This window comes from Natator depressus, chromosome 6 (genome assembly GCF_965152275.1).
Source record: "Natator depressus isolate rNatDep1 chromosome 6, rNatDep2.hap1, whole genome shotgun sequence".
Lineage (NCBI taxonomy): Eukaryota > Metazoa > Chordata > Testudines > Cheloniidae > Natator > Natator depressus.
In genome coordinates this window covers 56,231,603-56,255,239 of record NC_134239.1, presented here as the reverse complement: position 1 = coordinate 56,255,239, position 23,637 = coordinate 56,231,603, and the positions used below count along the sequence as shown (strand labels likewise).

General features: G+C 44.1%; 1 protein-coding gene and 1 long non-coding RNA gene across 5 annotated transcripts in view; one reads left to right on the top strand and one right to left on the bottom strand.

Moving 5' to 3' along the window:
* The window catches only part of HSD17B12 (hydroxysteroid 17-beta dehydrogenase 12), a 255,125-nt gene that overhangs the window by 153,015 nt on the left and 78,473 nt on the right, over window positions 1-23,637 (bottom strand). For all 4 annotated transcript variants that reach the window (XM_074955307.1, XM_074955309.1, XM_074955308.1 and 1 more), the window contains one exon: window positions 10,889-10,959. In XM_074955307.1, coding sequence (XP_074811408.1) covers window positions 10,889-10,910 — 22 coding nt within the window. In that variant the 5' untranslated portion in view covers window positions 10,911-10,959. The remainder of the gene's footprint in view (window positions 1-10,888; window positions 10,960-23,637) is intronic.
* Window positions 386-22,668, top strand: LOC141989065 (uncharacterized). Its single transcript, XR_012639902.1, has 3 exons — window positions 386-687; window positions 20,768-20,833; window positions 22,590-22,668. It is a non-coding gene; the product is annotated as an uncharacterized LOC141989065 (long non-coding RNA).

Below are 23,637 nucleotides of genomic sequence, written 5' to 3'. Positions count from 1 at the left end.
CCTCTGGAGTCCACGCAGGGGAGAAAGAATCCCCAGACTGGGCCCAACTAGGGGGACAAACGGGCACTGCCTGGGGACCTCTTCCAAGCCCTGAAGGCAGGAGATCCCAGCAGCTCACCAATACCTGTAAAGTGCAGCTTGCAGTTGCTGATTTGCAGCAATGTACTTAACACCAATATTGTCATACAGCTCCATAACTATGTGTGCCTTTACCAGTGTTTAGGTACTAGACCTCATTACAAGTAGGGGCCTTCCTACTCTTGCTTTTGGACTGTAACCAAAGCTCAGAAAAGTGAGACAGGAATCCAGCTGTGCAGTAGGGCAGGTGCCTAAGCTGCTAAAATCTACAAGGCAGAATGTTTGACTCATATCATGGCACAAGACCACATATAGACTAGAAATCAGATATCTGTGCTGTGTCACAGTATGTGAGGCTTTTCTAAAATAAGGGACACAAATGTTCTATTTTCAATAGGAAGCAGGACCACATCAGGGACACTTTGCTTCCCTTGGAAATGTGCAAAGCCACCAGATCCTCATCCTCTAAATGAATGAATAATATTAGGAGCTTGCTATGACACTTATGGAAAAAAATAAGAGCACCTAGAAATGGCAGAATAAGACAACTTTATTTCAGCTAGGACCTATTGCAAAGATTTTCAGCAAGATCTCTTCTTGATGTGAAAGGTAAGTATATTGTTGCAGGTTTCAGAGTAGCAGCCATGTTAGTCTGTATTTGCAAAAAGAAAAGGAGTACTTATGGCACCTTAGAGACTAACAAATTTATTTGAGCATAAGCTTTCGTAAGCTACAGCTCACTTCATCGGATGCATTCAGTGGCACTACTGGAAATAATCAGGTTGGACTTGGTCAATAATGATGTGAAGAATTGCAAGGAAAACCCAGCCTGCTATAAATAGTTTTGGTGAGCCAGTAGATGAGGCTCTTCCCACAGAATCAAAACTTCACTAATGTCCCATCATAGATAGTGTTAACAGCAACTAGGCTAATGCAGGTACTGTACCATCTATCTGATGACATGCAATTCTAATGCCCTGTTCACATGTAGTCATTAAAGACTGTAGCACTTTTTGCAAGCAGAGAGGGATTGTTTCTTGTCCTAGCCAAATTTCCATTATGGGCAATTACATTCTGCCTATCTTTTTTTCCTGGCAGTTTCATGGACACACAGTGGTTTGCTTCACTTCTACTTGTTACCTTTAAGCACATAAATAGCCCCAATGAAGTAAATTAAGTTATGTGGGTGATTATAGATTTGCTTTTATAATTTATGGCAGGGATTCCTAAAGCTATGAATAGATCCTCCTCCCCGTCCCCCCATTTTTTTAAAATAATCATAATGAAGGCCAGAGTTTGTAAAGCAGTTTGTGCATCTTTGGGAAGAATGGTTCTGTAACAGGGTGCTTGGAGGGCCAGGCAGCCTAGTGGCTGTCATGCCTGACTTTCAGCCCCTTGTTTCCCTGGTCAAGGTGCCTTAGTTTTTCAAGCGGTGGGGGTAAGAGGACCCAGGTCCTCCCACTCCACTGGAAGGGGCACTCCAAGCAGAGAGTCTAAATCCACTGTCCTGGACTACTTCCTACCAGCATCCCTTCAGTTGGGGCATGGCCCCTATTGTCCAATTTGCTGGGGTGGCTTGCCTCTCATGGAACTTGGTCGGTGCCCAGCCACGGTCCCAGGCTCCTTCGGGCAGGGCAGTCATAACTTTGGGCCCCACTAATCAATGGTTCAGCGGCGGGTGGGATGTGCTGGGAGGAGGGGGCGAAGTGGGGTGGGAAGAGGCAGAGTGGGGGCAGGGGTGGAAAAAGGCAGGGTGATGGTGGTGCCTTGGGGGAAAGGGCAGAGTAGCGGCAGGGCCTCAGGGTGGAGCAGGTGTGGAGCTGACTGAAGAAAGTCACTGACTGAAGAAAGTCACCACCTGTGCCCACACTGTCTCTGGTCTGCAGTCACCCAGTTACCAGAGACTCCTAGGTCTCCTCCACAGTCTCCCTTGGCTGGGAGACAGAACATGATGTCTTGGCTGGCAGGCTACCTTTCAGATAGGGCAGTAGTTAGCTCCTGTCTGTTCACCAGTCAGCCTGAACTGGGCCAGGCTTTCTTCTTTTCTCTCCCCTCCAGGCCTGGCATTGACTCCAGGTATCATGGGGTGGGGCTAGCTGGGCCCAATGGCTCTTCTTAACCCCTGCCGTGCTGATGGGCACTTTTTCCATTTCATCACAGGTTCAAGGAGTTAAAATATATTATTATTAGTGTATGACTGTCCAGAATAACAGTAGTTCAGGCACGTGTCTGTAAGCCGTATAAACCATAATGTAGTTTCTGTATCACAGAGTTATTTCTCATGTGTTATGCTCCCTGATGCATCAGGTTCGATCTTCCCATCATTCTGAGTTGTGTGCTCCAAACATTTTTAACAGGGCCGGCTCTAGGTTTTTTGCCTCCCCAAGCAAAAAATTTGTCGCCCCAAGCTCTGAGAGCGCAGCTGCCCAAGCAAAAAAAAAAAAGAAAAAAGGGAGGGCCACAATGCCGCCCCCGGAATTGTGCCGCCCCAAGCATGTGCTTGCTTTGCTGGTGCCTAGAGCCGGCCCTGATTTTTAATGTAGTTTTTCGTAAAACAACTAGTTCCCCCAGTTGTGTAGGTCACGATAACAAGAGTCTGTTATTAGGGAGTTGCTTTGCTTTTAGTCATACTGCTTGATATTGACTTCTTTTCCTTGTTTACACTGCTTCAATCAGAGCTGGCCCTATGTACAGTAAAGCAGGCCACAGGTTGAGGCCCTTCACTTCATGCAAGCTCTGCCACGCACAGGCTGGCCCTATGTCCCACAGCAGGATTGTACAAGGATGAGACAGATCTCTGTGAGACACCCCTTTTCTCTAGTACAGCAATGAGGCCAGAAGAAGAATCAACACAAGCCCTGGTTTCCCTGATTCCAGCAACTTGTGCCCCACTCAAGCCTCTTCCCTCCTTTACCCATCCCACCCCTCCCTAAACCCCAAGCTTCAACTTGTCTTCTTCCACTTTGGTTTTCTTCACTCTTACCCTTATTGTTCTTTATTGGCCGAGGTTGAGTATGGAAATGATTATTCTGAGTTGGCTTCCCTTCTAAGTCATCACTGGAACATTGTATTGTGTCAATTATTATTGCTCTGGTTTCACTGTTGGAAGTGCTCTTGTGCAATTTCATAATAACCTTAGCATGTCTGGTAACCTGGGCCATGTTTCCATGTATCTTATGCTGTACCCTTAATCTGTTGAACTCATCTACCACAAATCTTTTGTGCTTAAGGCTCTTCCACATATCTTTTGGATCATACCCCCTTTAACCTCACCATTCTACTCCTGAGCATGGCCACGTATAGTCACTGGAAAATCTCTGTGCATGCTGCAAATTCTATTGATTTAGCTACTTATATGACCCCATCACTATAATATCTGAGTGCCTCTCAATCATTAATAGATTGTCTCTTCATAACAACCCTGTGACGTAGTAAATTATAATCCTCATTTTACAAATGGATAACTGAGACAAAAACTGGATTAAGTGACTTGCCTATAATCACATAGGAAGTCTGTGCCTGAACAAGGAGTTGAACCCAGGTCCCTTGAGTCCCAGTGCAGATTTCCATTCAGTAAAACATCGTTAATATTCTAATTTTACAGCAGATTTATTTAAATTGGAAAATAGAGACTGCTACTGAATAATACAGTGGCCCAATATTGTAATATAGTAGTCCAGGATTGTTTATTCTGATATTAAATTCAGTCTATATTATGCTGTTCCCCCACTTTCAGTTTTCAATATATCATAGATTTTGTATTGACATTACATTGCATAATACCATAGTGCAAGTTGTCAGAGATGAAGCTGGAGGTTGAGGCCTGATCTACACTACAGGGTTAGGTCAACGTAAGCTGCCTTGCATTGACCTTGCTGTAGAAGTGTCTTCGCTTAAATTTGGCTCCGGCCGACACAAGTGTCTCCCTACGCTGATTTAGTAACACCACCTCCCAGAGCAGCGTAGAGTCATGGTTGATGTAATTAGGTCAATGCAGTCTCAGTGTAGACACTGCATTGATTACATCAACTGCTACTGACTTTCAGGAGCTATCCCACAATGCCCTATACTGACAATGCAATCGATAAAAGTGCTCCTGACGAGAACGTGCACTGCCGACACAAGGAGCCGTGTGCACACACACAAGCGATTTAGTAACTCTAATGATTTTATGCTGACGTAAATTAAGTTGACATAATATTGTAATCTAGACATGGCCTTAGTATGTTGGAAGAGGAAAGTTGTGGGGTTTGGCACCTGGGGAGGCATAGGAAGCAGTCTGGAATTTTTAGTAAAAAATGAGCAGGATGTTTCTACTAAAACGGTCAGCAGAGAAATAGTCAACAATGTTGATGTTTAAATTGTCATGTTCTAGCATATCAACCCACTGAGATGAATGGGCAGATTGCACCTCTCTTAGTTATTGTTTTGGCTGGCTGAAGGTCCAGGAAGAAATCACTGATTTATATTCCATTCATATTTTCGTGACCATCTTTACAACCATAAGGACTAGAAAAGTTTAGATTCTGGAGCACCGTTCTGTGTGGGAGGTAGATTCTGCAGCTAATTCTGTGGCCTCAAATTGTTATGCAGACAAAACTACACAAGATCATTTCAGGGGACAAGACAAGATGTCACGTTTATTATAACACAATTTCATTTATGACCAATAACTAATATCTAATATCTATGTACACACACACACACACACACACATCAAATGTTCTGCAGCTGCTAGATAGTTACCAGTCCTGAATGTAGCTTGAGTTCGTGGCTTGGGTTCATAGCTTGTGGTGGCTAACTGGCCAGGAAAGCCGGGCACAAGGAAGAGCTGGGTCTCTGTTGGGCATGCACCAATGCCCTTCCATGTTGGCAGCAGAATATTACCCTCCAAAGTCTTCCATCTCACCCATCCTTTTTTGTAGGCTTTAGTTTGAATCCAGAGTCTATAGGTCTTGCTGTGTCACCCTGTTTCTGGGTTCGGTGTGATTGATCACCCGCCAATTGCAGACATGACTTTCAGCCTGGGACCTGGCTTTGATGTTTCTTCAATTGTACTTTTGTTCTTTTCTTTTGAGGGTGGACTCTTCTTGCTTTGTCAGGGCTGTTGTCTGCATCTTCAGCCGTTGGGTGTTTACACTTTATTTCATCAGGACAGGCTGGGGCTGGAGATTGATTCCATCATCCATTCATACCTCATTCACACATCTAAACTAAACTAATAAGATTACAGCAGGGTTTTGCAAAAATGAAGGTTGCAGCAAGCTTTTACCAAATGGAGGGAGCATTTTAAAATGGCGTTTGGGACAAGTTAAAATGGAGTTTGAGTTACAATATGGACAAGTATAAGGAATAGCAAACAGTGAACAGAAGTTACAATATAGACAAGTATAATGAATGACAAACAGTGAGCAGAAGTTACAATGTTGAAACAGTGTAAATTTCAGCGATTTAAGCAGCAATTTGATTGAAAGTGAAAATCAATTAGCCAGTTATTGGGGTGACTGATTTTATGAATGAATGTTGTTTCATTTATAAAACTTTGCTTATGAAGCTATATTCATAAAGTGAACAATTAAAAACAATTTCATTGATCAGTTCTACAAAATTCACAGATCCCAGTCAGGTGCAAGCCCTTGTGGTCCTGTGTTGCTAACACAGTAGCAGAAAAGGATGTAATTTTACCATAATCCACTCTCATGTAACATAGAATCATTCTGCCAACCAGGGCCAGTACAGCCTCCACAGCACTTCCAGAGCTGAGAGTGAGAAACTGGGATGAGAAATCAAAACTTGCTCTTCAGTGTGGCAGCGCAGACAAAGCTGGGCCATAGGGCCAGTTTGACAGCCTTTTGTTTAGTGTGGATTTTGTACTGGTTTCTCTGCTAGTTTTGTTCTAGTTCTAGTTCTGGATTATCTCAGTATTTTTCCTAGTTCCTGTCTGCATTTTTATGCTCTCAATAGGTAACAACTAGGGATGAGTAAACTGGTTCCAACAGGAATTGATCCACACCTTCACCCAAAAATCATGTCACCCATTTTCATCTTTTAAAGAGTGAATCACTGTATAATGGAAAGATTTTATGAGTTGGGTTTAATTTTTTTCATAGATAAAACTGAAAGCAATCTCTTAGATTATTTTATAATCCTAACCCATGCTTTGAGCAAGATGGGCCTCCGCTCTACCATCCCAATAACTTTCTTGTCTTTACCTAGAACAAGTCTAATGACACCTGCTGATGTGAAATTACAAACAGCACACACAAGGCTGTAGAAACATTGAACCTGCATACAAGACCAGCCCACAGGCAAGAGTCATAAATTTGTCAGCAGGGAAACCAGAACATAGGGGAAATTGTGTAAGATGTGTAGCAGGCTGATTATCCACAGAAAAGTCAATGCACTACTTGTGCAATACTACAGCATGGGGGTAGGATGGAATGCTTTCCCAGTCCTACCACTGATCAGTTTATGCCTGAAACATGAGAAAGTATGACTGTCATAACTTTTGTACTAGTTAGTGTAAATACAACTGTGGCAGTGTACTCAAACAATCCCAAATTATCCTACATAATACACACCTTGAATACTGGCTGTGCATTGAGCATCTCAGTGGAGATGGAAGAATACAGGGAGCATCTTTTCCCTAGGTCACAGATAAATTGTGTGGCTTCAATGCAGCCATTATTGCAAACTTGAGGCTGTATTACCCCATGCTCTAATGCACAACCTCCTCAATGGAAAGAACATGAGGATCCATGTGGCAGGGGATCCTATAGTTCTGACTTCTCCCTCTTTCTAAGGTGCCACAAGTACTCCTTTCCCTTTCACATTGGTACACAGAGTGCTAGGAAACTACAACTCCCATGAGGCATCAAAGTGGCTCAGCCATAGGGAGAGACCATGGTGCTTCATGGGAGATGGAGTCTGGCTGCGGAACAGAGCCCAGAAGAGACAACAGAGGGAGGAGGGATACAGAACTACACCTCCTATAAAATACAGCAGTGGCTCAAGGGATGGAGAGATTAATGTTGATTCAAAATCAAATGTTTCAGTTTGGATCAAATCAAAGTGTAACATTCTTGGTTTCCTGATAGAAAATTCTGCCAAAATCTATCTTTTGCCCTGGAAAACTTTGATTTCAACATAATCCCATTTTCCTGCAAGAAAATATTTAACTTAAAAATTTTGACCAGCCCTAATATTGGGCCAAATCCTGTGATCCTCATTCAGGCAAACCACTCACTGAAGTTAATACAGATTTGCCATTGACTTCAATAGGAGCGGGACCAAGTCCTCTCGAGGCAAGGCTTTTTGAGATCAATTTATTACTATTATTATTTATGGCTTGTATTAATATTAATATATTGAACTAGTATTATTTTTTACTTCTCCCGCTCCCTTGCCCCACACATGGAGGGCATATCCAAATCTTGCCACTTCCTCTTTCTCAACAATCGCCAAGATCCACTCTTTTATTTCTATTCTCAAAGCAAAATCTCTCACCCAGGCTCTCATTATAGCCTGTTTTAACTACTGCAGTATCCTTCATTCTGGCTTCCCAGACACCATATATTGCTCCTGTTCAGTCCATGCAAAATACAGCAGCTACATTCATCTTCCTCGCCTGTCAATTTGATTATGTCACTCCCTTCTTTAAAACTCTTCTCTTGCTTCCCATCCACTATCAAATAAAATTTAGATTCTGGTCACCACATTCTAAGCTCTATATAACTCTGTCTCTCCCTACTTATCCAAGCTTGTCAAGCTCCATGTTGCGCCTATTCCCTCTGCTTTGCTAATGCTCCCAGCCTTGTCTGTTTATTTGTCAATCTCCTCCATGCCATCTTCCATGTACTCCCCAAGCCAGGTACAATCTCCTCGCGCTCACCTGCAAAGCCCCTATGTTCTCTGCACATAAGTCCCTTTTAAATATCCACTTCTGCTGTGCTGCTTACAGTGAATCGGACTGACTTGCATACAAATTGTATTTTATTTTCTGTTGTTCCCATTCTATTTTCCCTAACCTTTGTCTTCTTGTTTGTCCTTAGATTGTGAGTTCCTTGGAGCAGGGACTGTCCTTGAATGTTTGGAAAGCATCTAACACATACTGGGTGCTACCATAAGTAAAAACTGAATAATATTACTGTAATGCCCTGTGACTCCATTCAAATCAGGGCCCTGTTGTGCTAGGCACTGTGCAAATGCAGAGTTTGAGAGACAATTCCTGATCCAAAGAACTTACTTAAGACAAGATACAACATGTTGGTGCAACAAACAACTGGAGGGAAGGAGGTAATGAGGAGACAGATTGAGTGGCTTTAGATGAAATATACATGGAAGATCATTAACATTATTACATTAATTGCAAAGTGTAGCAAGCCCAAGTGAATAAGACTAAACCATGTTTTCATATTTTTAAAATACATTTTTATTTTAATAACAAATACATGCCTATGTTTCCTGTTATGAAAGAACATACCATAGCATGTCACTCAAACAGCATACATTATTAATACAAATCTAAACAAATTATAGAAGCCTGTGCGCATAATCAAATTGTATCAAACAATTAAATCTATGGTGGAATTTAAGTTTTGTTGGGTTCAACACCACATTGTAATCTGGATTTCTTTGCCCTTGAACAAGCATATGCATTAGGTTTGATGCTGGTGATGCAGCAAGCCCAGCGTGTTAACTGATACACATGACATAGTATTGTGATGTAGGAGAATATCTTTGTGAAGAAGTGGATAATTAGCCAAGTCAGCATGATGTGGAATTATCCATGTATCCATTACTATTGATTCTTGGTTTTGATGACAATGAATAAATTTGTCCATAGAGCAGTTTGAGTTGCCACTAGTATAATTTTGCTGACTTTCTGTATTAATACACCGCATGAAGTAGCTGTTGAGTAGAATAACTTAGGTCACAATTTATTTTTTCCTGTTTATACATCTGATCCTGACAAAGCTCAGGCTCTCAGAGAGCTTTCTCCCTACCAAACCAAACCTGTATATTATTCAGTGAAATTTGGTTACATTTTTTAGATCTGTACAATTGATAAATGGAAATGTAGGGCCCAGTCCTGTAGCTGGTAGTCAGGCAAACCTCTAATTGTCCTCAGTGAGGGTATTTTCTGCATAAGGACTTCCATAGTGGATTCATAATTACAATAGCAAGAGCAAACTTGCAGGACTGACTTTTTTTTTTTCCTTTTGATGCTGTTTCCTTACCTTACCTTTAGTTAGCAGCAAATAATACTCAACTCTTCTAGAATTTATATAATTAATTCCAAGGAATGCTTTGATTTAAATATAGAGATCTTATGTATTTTCTCTAAGACAGTACATGCATGTGTGTATGTGTAAGAGAGGCAAAGAAACAACTCTACTATAATTTTAAGAGAAAACAATACAGCTATAAAAATTGTTTTTATGCCATGACTGTGACAATCAGGTCCTAGACTTCCAAGGAAAAAACAGGGCATCTGAACCCCAAAGAATGAACAATTGAATCAACTGGTTGTATACAATGTTTTTGGGTATAAGTATATGTCATATAAAGTCTTCTGTGAACACTTGTAATGTTGTGAACTTGATGGTCATTAGGAGATATGTATATAGGTTATAGTTATGAATATATTCATGTATATATGCATAGAAAATTTTGATCATAACTATGAGGCAACTACAGCATCACCTCACAACAGGGTGGTGAAGCAATCAGGCAGGGAGAGACACTTTTCAGGCTAGTTGTTTACACGAATCCAACTTAAAGTACCCATCCATAGTCCAGCCAGGAAGAGACAATTGTGGACTATTAAAGTTGATGGAAAGACATTGAAACTGAAAAGAAAACACCAGTCTTGGAAAACTAAGGCTATGTCTACACTACAATTTATGTTGGCAAAGCTTATGTCAGGTGCAACAAGGTCTCCTCTTTTTTTGCTGATACAGACTAATGCGGCTACCACTGAAACCTGTGTGAAGTATGTGTCCCAAAGTGAGCTGATAATGGGGGGCTGTTTTTGCACTTTCAGGAGTGCAACCAGAGGGGAAAAGTCAGAGTGGCTGGTAGTTAAGACTTGAGTAGATGGATTTGGGGAGACTCAGGGCTGTTGGTATTACCCTGCAAGGAATAACTAAGCTGGTAGAAGACAGGGTGAGACCTTTATGGGTGTAGGCTGGCTACTGGTATCAGAGCTCTGAGCCGTAACAGCATAGCATTAAGGTCCCCAAAAGTACCAGGCTGGCAGTGACAGAACCCCTTACTGGTCTGGGTGATCCCCAAAACTTCACAATGACATTGTATAGAGAATGCTCTCGCCCATCTACAAGATAACAAGAGTCAGATTCTTGCATTGCTTTTGAGTGGAATACAGTGGAATTATAAATCATTAGAAAGAACATGTGCTCACTGTGGTTGCACCGTATAGGACTTTTCTTATTATCTGTATATCAGGGGTTGTCAAACTGGTTTGTGGGGAGCTGGTATATAACGTGTGATCTCCTGCTCCTTGTTTTCAACTGCTTTTAAAAGCACCCAGGCTCTTCTTTGCAGTAAGGAGCCTGGACATTGTAAAAGAACCTGGAAAGGGGGGAAGGAGCCACTAAGTTAGTTCTATTAGGTGCTACTGCTATATTAGTTGAGGATGAAACAGAAGCTATGCTGAGGGACTGGGAGCCCCCAACATGAAAGGAACATCCAGAATACAAGTGAATCAGACAACTGAGTAGCATGTACAGGGAAACAGGGGAAGGGAACCAGGCAGAGAACAATATGCTTAGGGAACCAGGCAACTTACCATTGTGTGTCCATATAAGCATCTGCTGCAGTTACCACAAGGATGTTATGCAGTTCCAAATAGGATCAGTACTAGGAGGAGAAGCAGCCATGAGATAGTCTATTAAAATGCATTCCACACTATGAAAATGTTTGCCCTAAATCCTCAGAACCTGCCCAGTTTCTGTTGTATTACCTGCTCAGGCCCAACCAGAGAAATTTGGAGCTCCGGTACATCGTGTTGGCTGGGCCCCCACCCTCCCATTTTACTTTATTTACACAAAGGTTACAGATTTTTGGAGGGGAAGGGGGCCCTGTGCTCGGTTCCTCAGTACAATTGTCCTTCCTTTCCCTGCTCTGTTGTCAACCCTCACCTACTGCATGTAGGATTGCCAACTTTCTAATCGTACAAAACCGAACACCCTAGCCCCGCCCCTTTCCCGAGGCCCCACCCCCACTCACTACATTCCCCCTCTTTCAGTGGCTTGCTGTCCCCCACCCGCACTCACTTTCACTGGGCTTGGGCAGGGGTGCGGGATGGGGTGAGGGCTCTAACTGGGGGTGCGAGCTCCGGGATGGGGCCAAAAATGAGGGGTTCAGGGTGCCAGAGGAGGCTCTGGACTGGGGTGGGGGTTCGGGTGCAGGAGGGGGTGAGGGCTCTGGCTGGGGGTGCGGGCTTTGTGGTGGGACCGGGGATGAGGGCTTTGGGGTTCAGGAGGGGGCTCCACACTGAGGGGTGGAGGCAAGGGATGTGGAGTATGGAAGGGGGCTGCAGGCTGAGGCAGGGGGTTAGGGTATGGGAGGGGGTGCAGGCTCTGGGCTGGGGGGTGAGAGGTTTGGGGTGCAGGAGGGGGCTCCAGGCTGTCGGTGTGGGGCCAAGGAATTTGGAGTGCGGGAGGGGGGTGCATGTTGAGGCTGGGGGTTGGTGTGTAGGAGGGGGTGAGGGCTCCAGCTGGGGGTGCAGGCTCTGGGGTGGGACGGGGATGAGGGGGCTCTGGGTTTGCGGGGGGGGGCTCAGGGCTGGAGCAGGAGGTTGAGGCACAGGCTTACCTCGGGCAGTTCCCAGTCAGCAGCGCAGCAGGGCTAAGGCAGGCTCCCTGCCTGTCCTGGCTCTGTGCTGCACTGCACCCCGGAATCGGCCAGCAGGTCCGGCTCCTAGGCCAGGGGCCCAGGAGGCTCCACACGCTGCTCTTGCCCACAGGCACCGTCCCCAGCTCCCACTGGCCACGGTTCCCAGTCAATGGGAGTGCAGACCTGGTGCTCAGGGCGGGGACAGTGCACTGAGCCCCCTGGCCTCCCCACCTAGGAGCTGGACCTGCTGGCCACTTCTGGGGCGCAGCGCAAAGCCAGGACAGGGAGGGACTAGCTTGCCTTAGCCCCGCAGCACTGCCAACCAGCCTTTTGACCGCCCAGTCAGTGGTGCTGACTGGAGCCGCCAGGGTCCCTTTTCGAAAACCAGACGCCTGGTAACCCTAAGTGCATGTAGGATCTGCTGTTACCATTATCTTTTTTTTGTCATACAGATTCCAAAACCCCTCAGCTATGTCATTATTAGGTTTCTACTGTTGTTCCATGAGTGGGAATCAATCAATCCTTGATAGGGGAGCACAGATACAGTGAGTCTCCCTTAAGTTTGTGGATTGCACTTTTTAAAATGTTGGCTATTCACCATTTTTTTTTATTGTTTATACAGCTCTATGCAGACATATAAGGAGATAAAGATGCTTCCCTGAGCAATCTTACTTAGATGTAATGCAGGGAGTGATACTCATAGGCAAGTTGTGCTCATAGAGAAGGGCAAGATTTACAACAATAAGAGCCCATGTGATTTTTGTTTGGCTGTATCTTGTTTAAGGTGACTATATGTTCTTGGTGCCCCGTCAGCTTTACAAAACCAGTTTTTGACCCATTTCCTGTAAATTGCTGTACACTCTAAAGGAGCCTCAGACCAGCTAGCTGATGCAATTGACTGTTGAATGCATTTGCACATCAAGCAACACCCGCACCAGGATATCCCACCTATCCCTCAGGGAACATCCTTGTCTGCACAAGACTTGAGTAAACCTCACATGTTGAGTCAGAGACATTTGGCTTTAGACTTAGTCTGACTCAGGGCAGTGCTGTGCTGCAAGTAGTAAGTCTAATACAGGACTACAGGTCTACATTAGGCCTGAGTGAACTATGGTTTTAAACTGAGTTTGAATATTAGCATGAGTAATAGGCCCAAAAGATGTGACCAAAAATAATGTACTCTTAAGAGAGAGTAGGATTGTTTGTGTTAAACTTGTAGTGTCCCTTAGAATACCAGTCATCTTATTTAAGTTATGGAAATAAAGAAACCATAGCTAACTGGGCATCAGCAAATAATTGGTTAGAACTTAGTCCAGTATTTGAGAAAATATATGGCAAAGTAAGATAAGTCAAAAACCTTGGAGAGAGCAAGGTTCAGTCCTAAACTCCCTCATCTAGCTTTTGCTAAGGTCCAATAATCTGCAATTACATCACCTGTTATACTGCATAAAAAAGCAAGGTTTTATAGAGGTTCTTTGTCAGAGCTTTTCCTGCCCCCTCTGGCATCACACCATGATGGGAAGGTGTCTCCTAGGCCTAGCCCCATTGTATTTTGGCCAATGTTTATAATTGTATTTTGTTGCTAGGGTATAGAATAGAGGTGTATATGCTTATATTTGTATTTTGAATGTAACCAACATCAACTGGCCTTGGACTAGTAAAGGAATGCTTGTATAGAAATTAAACAGTAGTTAAACCTTAATAAACGTAATAAAGGGAGAACAGACTGAAAGGACAGAAAATTAGCAGAGAAGAAAAGAGAAGAGATAAAAAATAGAGAGAAAATATAAGAAATGAAGAGAGAATACAGTGGCATTATTCAGTGCTGAAAACGGGAGCATTGTTGCCTCAGTAACACTATTCAGGCTGCCCAGTACTTCTGTCCTTGGAGCTCCAACATCTTAACAGATGAAAGGAAACACAACAAAGTAAGTCGGTCAATGTGCTTGACAGCAGTGTGGGAGAAGAACCCAAGGTGCAAGTGGCAGACCTTTCCACAGTGGCTAAAGGTTCACTCACCAGATGGAGGTTGGAGCACACTCTGCTTCCTGGCTCGCCTGGGCTCTCTGATGGCTCTCTGCGATGACTGCATCAGCTTTCACCCAGCTTCTCCAGACTGAGTGGTTGTGAGCAGGGTTCTCCCAGTTGTCAGTGGGAATGCTGAATTTCTTGAGACCTTGCTTGACCTAGTCACTGTATCAGCTTTGGCCTTCCTCTGTGTCTCAGCCAGCGAAGCCTGTGAGTGTCCAGCATAGTCTGCATAGACTATAGGCCGGTTCTCTCAAGGATCTCGTTGTTAGTGATCCATTGGTCCCAAGTGACTCCAAGGATTTTTTTGAGACAGCAAAGGTGTAAGCTGTTCCAATCTCTGCTCCTGCTTGGAATACATGATCCAGCTTTTACAGCTGTAAAGGAGGGTACAGAGGACACTAGCCTAATAAATGGACACCTTTGTATTCAGGGCTAGCAGCTTGTTGTTCCAGATACATGAGGTAAGTTTGCCAAGATGTTGGGGCTTTGCCAATTCTCACATCAAATTCTCTATCAAGGCTAAGTCAGCTGGTTAAAGTTGAGCCAAGATAGCAGAAGTGATCCACGTTGTCCAGAGCTTCATTACTGACGTAGATTTTAGGTGGAATGTTTTATACTGATTACCATGCCGAACTTAATACATGCATCAGAGAACTTATTCATCACGATCTGCAATTCATCAGGTGACTTAGAGGTGAATGCAGCAGCATCTGTGAAGAGCAGATCTTCAATAGTGAGCTGGGTGATATGCCTTTTGCTCTGAAATCATCTGATATTGAACAAGCTGCCATCCATCCTTGATTCAATTAGTATGCCAGATTGATCATTTCCAAAAGCGTACTTAAGTAGACTAGAGAAAAAGATCCCAAAGCCAGTAGACATTAAGATGCAACTTTGCTTTATGCCCACCTGAATGCTAAACTCAGACGATGTTTCATTTTCATGCTGGCTAGTCGCCTTCATTCCCTCATTGAACTTCTTAAATAGAAGAGAACACTTTTTGTGGACAGTCAGTTTTCGACAGGGTCTTGTATATGCCATTCCTGCTAATGTGTCGAAGGCCTTTTGTAGGTCAACAAATGCTACATAGAGAGGTGCCTGTGGTTTACAGCTTTTTTCTTGTAACAAACACATTATGAAGGACATGTCAGTCACGAAGCATCCAGCTTTGAACTGGCTCTCTGGATAAACTCTCTCAGCAAGGACTTGGAGTCTTTTCAGCAGGACCCTTGCAAGCACTTTGCTGACCACGCTGAACAGATATCCCTTGGTAATTGTTGCAGTCTGCTCTGTCCCCTTTATTTTTGCATAAAGTAATTATGTTTGCATCATTCAGATCCTGGGGTATGTGGCTTTCTTCTCTGCACATGCAGAGAACTGTGTGGATGCCACTCGCAAGCTTTCTCCTCCCTGCCTTTAGGAGCTCTGGAAGTATCTGATCATTGCCTGCTGCTTTCCCAGGCACAATCTCTTTGATAGCTTTCGCTACATCTTCAAGAGTTGGTGTTTGGTCCAGCTCCTACATTATTGGAAGCTGGGGAATGGCAGCTAAGACAGTATCACAGATAATAGCATCCTCTGAGTAGAGTTCTTTGTAATGCTCAGTCCATCGGTCAAGTTGTTCTTGCCTGTCAATCAGGATGGTACCATCTTTTACTTTCAGTTTTGCAGGTGTTTTTACAAATTGGCCCAAGTGCCTCTTTGATTCCATCATAGGTACAATGAAGGTCCCCTCTTTCAAAGCAGATCTGAATCTTTTTGCACAGGTCTTGCTAATACTTCTGGGCACATTCTCTAGTGGCTTTCTGGACCACAGCCTTAGCCTCTTTGAACTTAACATTCTGGACTTAGTTGGTTGTTGAAGTAAAGTGAGGCGAGCTTGCTTCTTCTTTTCTATGAATGGGAGCAACAGGTTCTTTTTCCTTTGTTGTTCCAAAGACATACTTGGCAGTAACCAGTGTCTTATTCTTGAAATTTTCCCACAAGATGTCAGCATCAGGGAATCAAATTGATAATTTTCAGAAACACACTCAAGCACATTGGAGCTCCAATGTTATAAACAGATAATGCAGTTTGCTAATTCAGCAGACCTTGACGTTACTCATAAAGAAAGACCACAACCATAGTTCAGTGGCAAAGGCACCCAGCCAGGTTTATTGCCTTCCTGGCACAGTCCTAGTGCCCTGGCTCCATGGTTACAGGTACACTAATACATGAGTGCCCAGTGGCAAGGAGTGGCTCATTCAGCAGAGGCAGTCCTGCTGTCCCCTATACCACACAAAGGGTTAAGGCGAGGTACCCCAACATTTATAGACTGAGACAAAAAACTGAGATAAACAATTTATGTACCATCTTACCTGTTCCATGATATTTGTTTGTTACCTCCACTTATTAATTTATTTATCCCAGTGAGAACCCATTCCAGTGCCTTAGCCATGACATCTTCCTCCTTTCTCATGGCTTGGGCCGTGGTTAGCTGAGAAATACCTTTCTTACTGTGAGCCAGCCCAGCACTTGATATCCATTGGGGCTCTCAAGCTAAGAGTCACTCACTTGAAAGCAATGGGTAAGGATATGATTCTGTCACCGAGGTCACGGATTCCGTGACTTTCCAGGACCTCCACGACTTCTTCTGGGACAGAGCTGGAGCAGCTGTTAACCACCAGAGCGGTGGCGGGAGCTGGGGAGGGAGCGGTGGTGGCTGGAACAGCTGACTGGTGATCAGCCCCGGTGCTGCCAGAGCAGCAGCCACCAGAACAGCAGCCTACCACCGGAGCAGTGGTCCCCAGCTCACTGAAGCAGCAGTTGCAGCTGGGTTAACCCCCCGGGGGCTGAAGCATCTTTCTGATATCAGCTGCATCCACGCTAGGAGCGTTTTGCTGGTATAGTATACTGGTATATCTAGACCAGAAAAGTGCTCCTACTACAGACATGATCTAAGTGACATACCTGCAGCCCGAGCAAATTTGATCCCTTTACAAATTTGTTTTTCACACTAGCAACCTGTCTAACTGTAGCCCTTTCCCTCTCTTCTATAGTAGTTCCCTTCAGAGGTTTCTACAGTGTTAATGCAGCACACATGTGAACTATTACAATTAAAAAACAAAACAAAGGTATGCTCTGATTCCCATCTCTAGCTAAACCTGTTACAACACATATTCTGACTATGTTTGCTGGCTGGTGGGGAAAACACAACTGAGCTGTCCTAGCTTCAAGTTGCCTCATCCCAAGTGTTTCAGGTTACCAATCTGCATGGCAGCTGTATTGTTTTTGTTTGTTTGTTTTGGTAAACCTAAGGTTCCAGCAACCTCCCTTTCTGCCTCAGAGATTTAAATCCTGAATTGCTGAACAATAAACACCACAGTATAACTACAGAAACAGAAGTTTCACCTAGAGCAAGAAATGGTTGGCATGTTCATCCTGCTGAATGCAGAGCCAAACTGGCACACTGATTTCTGCAGATCCTAATGAGAAAGTCCCTTTAATAGGAATTACACCAATAGGAAGCTATAGAAATTACACTACAAACCTATAGAAATTAAGAGAGAATTTTAGGCTCTAGGACCCTTCTGTTTAGTTTCCTTAGGCCCAAGTGCAAAACCCCTGCATTAAGGTGAGAGGTAATTATTGTTGTGTCATGCTAGCCACCAGAAAAAGGGTGGGAATGTTTCTTTGGGACAGAGAGAAATAGGATAGAGGAGTTCCTAGAGGAAAACCATAGGACCAGTCAATCTCGGGAAAGCTTAGGCTGAGTTTTGTGGAAGACTCATTGAAAATTTTCAAAATTTGCAAGTTTAACAAATTGCCAGAAAGCGGGGATGAGTCTGGACACTAAATCAGGGTCTATGTACTCTGTTGAGGAGCAGGGAGGGACTAAAATCATTTACAGGATGTTATCCTTTCTATAAACATTTTTTTAAATCATCCCATAGATTTCTAAAGGTTGGTTAGTAAATTGTACAAAAAGATTATCAATCCCTTTTGAATTCTGTAGGACTTTTCCATAAGCAATTATAATGGGGAGTGCTTCACATCCTCAACATGTAGAACAGGAAGTGGCTTGAGGGATTGCCGTGCAGGAAAGCAGCTTTTATAGAAGCTGCAATGTTCAAAGGCACATGAGTACATTTTAAAAAGTGAATTTTAGTGATTATAGGTGCTGAATTAAGACCCCCAGAATGTGACATTCTCTAGTGAATACACAGTGTGAGCAGTGACAGCAGATGGTTAACCTTTTTCTAGCCTAATGCACCCTGCTGATTCTCAGCAGGAAGGCCCACCTTTAGAGGCAAGACAACATGGTCCCATTTGCTTATTACTTGGAGTCTCTGTTGACACTGCCAGTCAGTGCCTTTTGAAATAGTAAGTTAGTAATATAGACACTTGTCCATTATGGAATGAACAAAAGACAGCATTCATTTCACTGGTCCCAATACCAATGTACTGTGTTATCTCACATGATGCATTCCCCTCAGCCCCATCTGCTTTTTGATGAGAACTCTTTGTTCCCCATCTATAACCCATTGTTTATTCACTGTATCATAATATCTAGAATCATCTTTCTCTCAGTGCATCTTTGTGTGGTGCTATGTTGAACATGAAATTGTGTCTACAGCCCTCCCTGTATCCAATGCATCTGTTGTTGATGAGAAAGTTAGTGTAGCATGACTTGTGTTTCACGGATGCAAGGCAGCAATCATGTAATGCTTCCTCTTCTCCATATCTCTGTGTTCCCCTCTTACGTTTTTCCAGAGAATTAAGAGCCACAGAAGTCAGGTTATCTTGGCTTATTCATTTCCCCTTATTTTTAAAGATTTGAAAAACATGACCCTTCCTCTAGACCCTTACCTGAGAGCCACCATTTGTCAAATATTTTTGGTAGCACTCCTACAATTTAGTAATATTGCACATCTACAATACCTTTCATCTTAGGATCTCCAAGCACTTTACAAACATTAATTAATTAAGCCTCACAGAATGCATGTGAAGTAGATATATATCTTTCTCAATTTGCAGACAAGGAAACTGAAGCACAGAGAGGTGGCGTATGACACAGTCAGGAACGGCAGTCAAGACTTACAACTCACAGGCCCTTGTTGTTAAAATCCAACAATACTTCCTTTTTTCAGTGTTCCCTAAATGCTTCTCACCTCCTCCAGAACCTACTCGAGGACAGTCATAGTCATTAAAAGGGAGATTTTCAAAGGGGTCTAAGATAGGTAAGCACCCTACTCCCACTGAAACTGAATAGGATTTGGGGCATCTAAATCATTTAGGCTCTTTTGAAACTCCCAGCCTTAGTTCAATAATATAATCCTTCATTATTCTCCTTGCTAGAAGTTATATCTACATCTTCCATTTTGCACCTGCACCCTCTTCTACTGCCTCTCCTATTAAAAATATAACTGAAATATTTAAGTGTGTGACCATTTTTGAGTCCTTGGTTATTTCCCTTTTTCACAGGTCACAAGCTGTCCTCTTTGGATTGCCTTTTCCCTAGAAAATAATTTGAAAATGTTATTTACTGACTAAAAAGAATTCCTTGTATTGTTATAACAAAGAAATACATGTTCATGAACTATTAACATGCACACCTGATAGAATATAGCCAGCAGAAAAGTCATATAAGAAAAATATACCTGGGACCCTCCAAATCATTAACAGCACAGAGCTTAAGAGTAATTAGGCATCAAAGAAACCAGAATTGCACAGAGAGCTTTGTGTAAGAGGAAGGATGGCAATGAATTCAAATAGTTTTGTCCGCATTAGAAAGGCAACCCTGTGAACTGGCATCACCTCAGGGCAGGGTAGGGAAACCAACTTGCTCAGTAAGGCACTGGACTGTCCCTGGAGCCTGATGTCCTCTGGCTTCAGAACAGGGGCAGCATATAGTTCTCCACATACTGCCCTGCCAAGATGCCTCAACCCTCACCTGTTCTACGTGTGACCTGCAAGTTCGTTCACCTTCAATGACTTCAAAGCCTCTGACCTTACTGCTGAGGCTCCCTGAAAGGCTGCTAACCAATAACAGTGATGGTGGTTTTTATGATATGGATATGAGGCAACTAGGAAATGGAAGTTACTTATTGAAGAACCTCCAGTTACAAATATGTGTGGCCCCTATCTGTATTCCACATGTGGCTATGTGTGTGCACCATACACCTGAGATCGGAGATTAGTCTGCGCCTGCACAGTTACTCCCCTTGTGCTCTAAACTGATAATATAAGGGGCAGTGCAGAGTGACACCTCTCCAGTTCCTCTTCTTATCACAAATCAAATAAGATCCAAAGCAGAGGGGAAGGAGGACAGGTAATGGAATACAGATAGGGACCACACATCTTGAAGAACCTCCAGTTACCTCTATTTCTTCTTTGAGTGCTGGTCCCTGTGTGTATTCCACATGTGGATGATGGATAAGCAGTATTTAAAGAGAAGCGGGCTGAGAGGATGCAGTTGGTATAGGTGCTTGTAACACTGTAGTTCCAACAGCTGTATCTGCAGAAGACAGTTGAACTAATGTGTAATGCTTTGTGAATGTATGGGTTGAGCTCTAGGTAGCCCATCTACAGATATCCACGACAGGTACCTCTCAAAGAGACGCTGTTGAGGTTACTTGTGCCCTAATGGAATGGTCTCTCACCCCATCCAGGGGAGGAATATGCATTAATTAGTAACAAAGGATGATGCAGCCAGAGATCCACTTAGAGAGTGTCTGAGCAGATAATGCCTTCCTCATGACTGTTCCGCTATAGTGACAAATAGCCTTGGCGATTTTCTAATCAGTTTTGTCCTTTGCAGGTAGAATGCCAGAGTTCATCTGACATCCAGAGAGTGAAGTTTCCTCTCCTCGTTGGAAAAATACTGGTAAGTGGATAGGTTGATTGATGTGAAACTCCAAAATGACTTTAGGGATGAATTGCAGGTGCAGGCAAAATAAAACCTCTTTATGAAAAACAGTGTATAGCAGGTATGCCAGGAGTGCTCCCAATTCACTTATCCTTCTAGCTGACGTGATGGCAACTAAAAAGGTGTCTTCATGGAAGCTAAAACATGGAATATGTGGCCAACGGTTCAAATGGTGGTTTGGTAAGTACTTACTGTATGAGGTTGAGATCCCATTGTGGTGCAGGTTTCACTAGCGGTGTCAGGGTCCTAACTAGGCCCTTCATAAATCTAATTGTTGCTGGGTGAGTAAAAATGGAGTTTCCCTCTACTGGCAGATGGAAGGCACTGACTGCTACTAGATGGACCTGGGGGACTAATGGAAAACCTTGAAGTTTTCAAGGACAGGAGATAGTCTAATATAGCGGGGATACCTGCAATTTCTGGAGATGACTAATCACATTATCCCCAGGTAGAGAAACACCTTCATTTAGCCAGATAACATTTTCTGGTTGAGACTTTCCTACTCTGATTGAGAATAGAGTAAACAGTTTATGAGCACGAACATTCTAGGTCTGATGCCCATCCAAATACCAGGCCATGAGGTGAAGTGGGCCTGGGTTGGAATGTCTGATCTTTCCATTCTACTGGGTTAATATATACAGGGAGGGTTGGATACTGATGGGACGACAGGTTGACATTCACAGAAGGTCCAGAAACCAGAACTGTCTGGGCCAGTTGGGCGCTATGAGAATGACCAAAGCTTTGTCTCAGTGATTCTTCTATAGAGCTTGTGATAGCAGAGGAACGGGACGAAAGGCATATCTGAAATAGTCTGTCCAGGATAACAGAATGGCATCATCCCTGGAACCATGGCCCAGAGCCGCCTTGCAGCAGTAAGGGGGGAACTTCTTTTTCGTTTGGGACACATACAGATCCCAGGAAGGTGTTCCCACTGTATAAAGATCTTGTTTGGGAAGGAACTGTGTATCTCCCACTCATTATCTGTGGAGAAGTACCTGCTGAAATTGCCCACTAAACAATTCTGTACACTAGGGAGCTATGAAGCCAAGAGAGATATGTGGTTGCTGAAGCACCAGTTCAGACAATTGTCTACTTCTAAGCAGAGAGAAAGGAATTTTGCTCCATCTTGTTTGTTTATGTAAAAGACCGCTGTCATATTGTCTGACATTTGGACATGGCAGGACCAAATAAGTGGGAGGAATGTGTTGCAAGCTAGACGAACTACTCTTAGCTCTAGTTGATATCCATCCTGGTCTCCCGAGGATGCCAAGTGGCCTTGTGCATTGTGGTTGTCCAGATGAGCTCTCCAACCAATAAGGGATCCATCTGTGATAATGGTCACAAAGGGTGTGAGTATGATGTGTTCCAGGTTAATCCACCAGGCAAGTGAAGTGATAACCCTAATGGGAACACTTACCAGACAGAGACCACATAAATATCAAAGTAAGTAGATGGACCAGAGCTAGACCTGTAAGCAGTGTACATGAAGACTGGTGAAGAGTGTTATAGAAATACATGATGCCATGGGGCTTAGTAGAGAAAGGCAGACCGACCGTGGTTGTGGTCTGAAAGTGACTTTCTTATAAAATTGTTCATGGTCTAGAATCTTTCTCTAGGGAGGTAGGCCCTTGCTGAGATCAAGTCTAGGGTCGCTCCTATAAACTCTATAGTGGGAGTCAATGTGGAGTTTTCTTTGTTCACGCAAATTCCTCAGGCTGCCAGAAGATGGAGCAAGAACAAAGTCACCAACTGGACTTCCCTGACTGGAAAGACCTATACAAAGCCTGTCATCCAGATATGGAAAGACTATGACGTAGCTATGACATATGACTATGACGTAGCTATGACGTCTCATTTGGGTGGCCACCATTGAGAAGACCTTCGTGAAAACCCTGGATGTTGTTGCTAGCCCGAAAGGGAGTACTCTAAATTGGTAGTGTTCTTGTCCTACCAGAAACCTAACAAACTTCCTGTGGGATGGATGACTGTCCACATGAAAATAAGAGTCTATCATGTCGAGAGATGTGAACTGCATTTCCTCCTGTAGGGAGGGAATTATTGATGTCAGCATAACAATTCAGAATTTTGATTTGTAAATAAAAACATTTAATTGCCAAACGTTAAAAATGGGTTTCTATCCTCCATTTTTCTTGGGGACTAAGAAATATGGGGAGTAGAACCCCTTCCCTCTGTGTTAAGGCAGATCCCTGCTACACGGGGCCAGGTAGGTGCCCTGGAGCTTGCGGGGCCGGGCGGCTGCCCTGGATCTTGAACCCCAACTGCATGGCTACCCTGGACCCCCACTGTGCGGGTCCAGCGGGCTGCAAACCCCAGACCCCCACGATGAGGCTGCCCCGGAGTTTGCGGGGTCGGGCAGCAGGTACTTGCGAAGCTGGGCAGCAGCCCTGGAGATTGTGGGGCTGGGTGGTGCCCCAGACCCATGACCTCGCAAGGCCAGCTGGAAGCCCCAGAGCTCCCAGGGCCGGGCAGCTTCCCTTGGACCCCCAACCCCATGGGGCCGGCCGGGAGCCCCAGACCCCTGCTGCACGGCTGCCCCAGATCCTGTGGGGCCAGACAGCAGCCCCTGACCTTAGATCCCTGCCATGCGGCTTCCCCGGAGCGTGTGGGACCAAGTGGGTCCCCCGGACCCTTGACCCTTGAGGCTGGTCGGGAACACCAGACCCCCGCCACATGGCTACCCCTGACCCCCGCTGTGCGGGTGAGCCGGCTGCCCACCCCAGCTCCCCGCCACACAGCTGCCC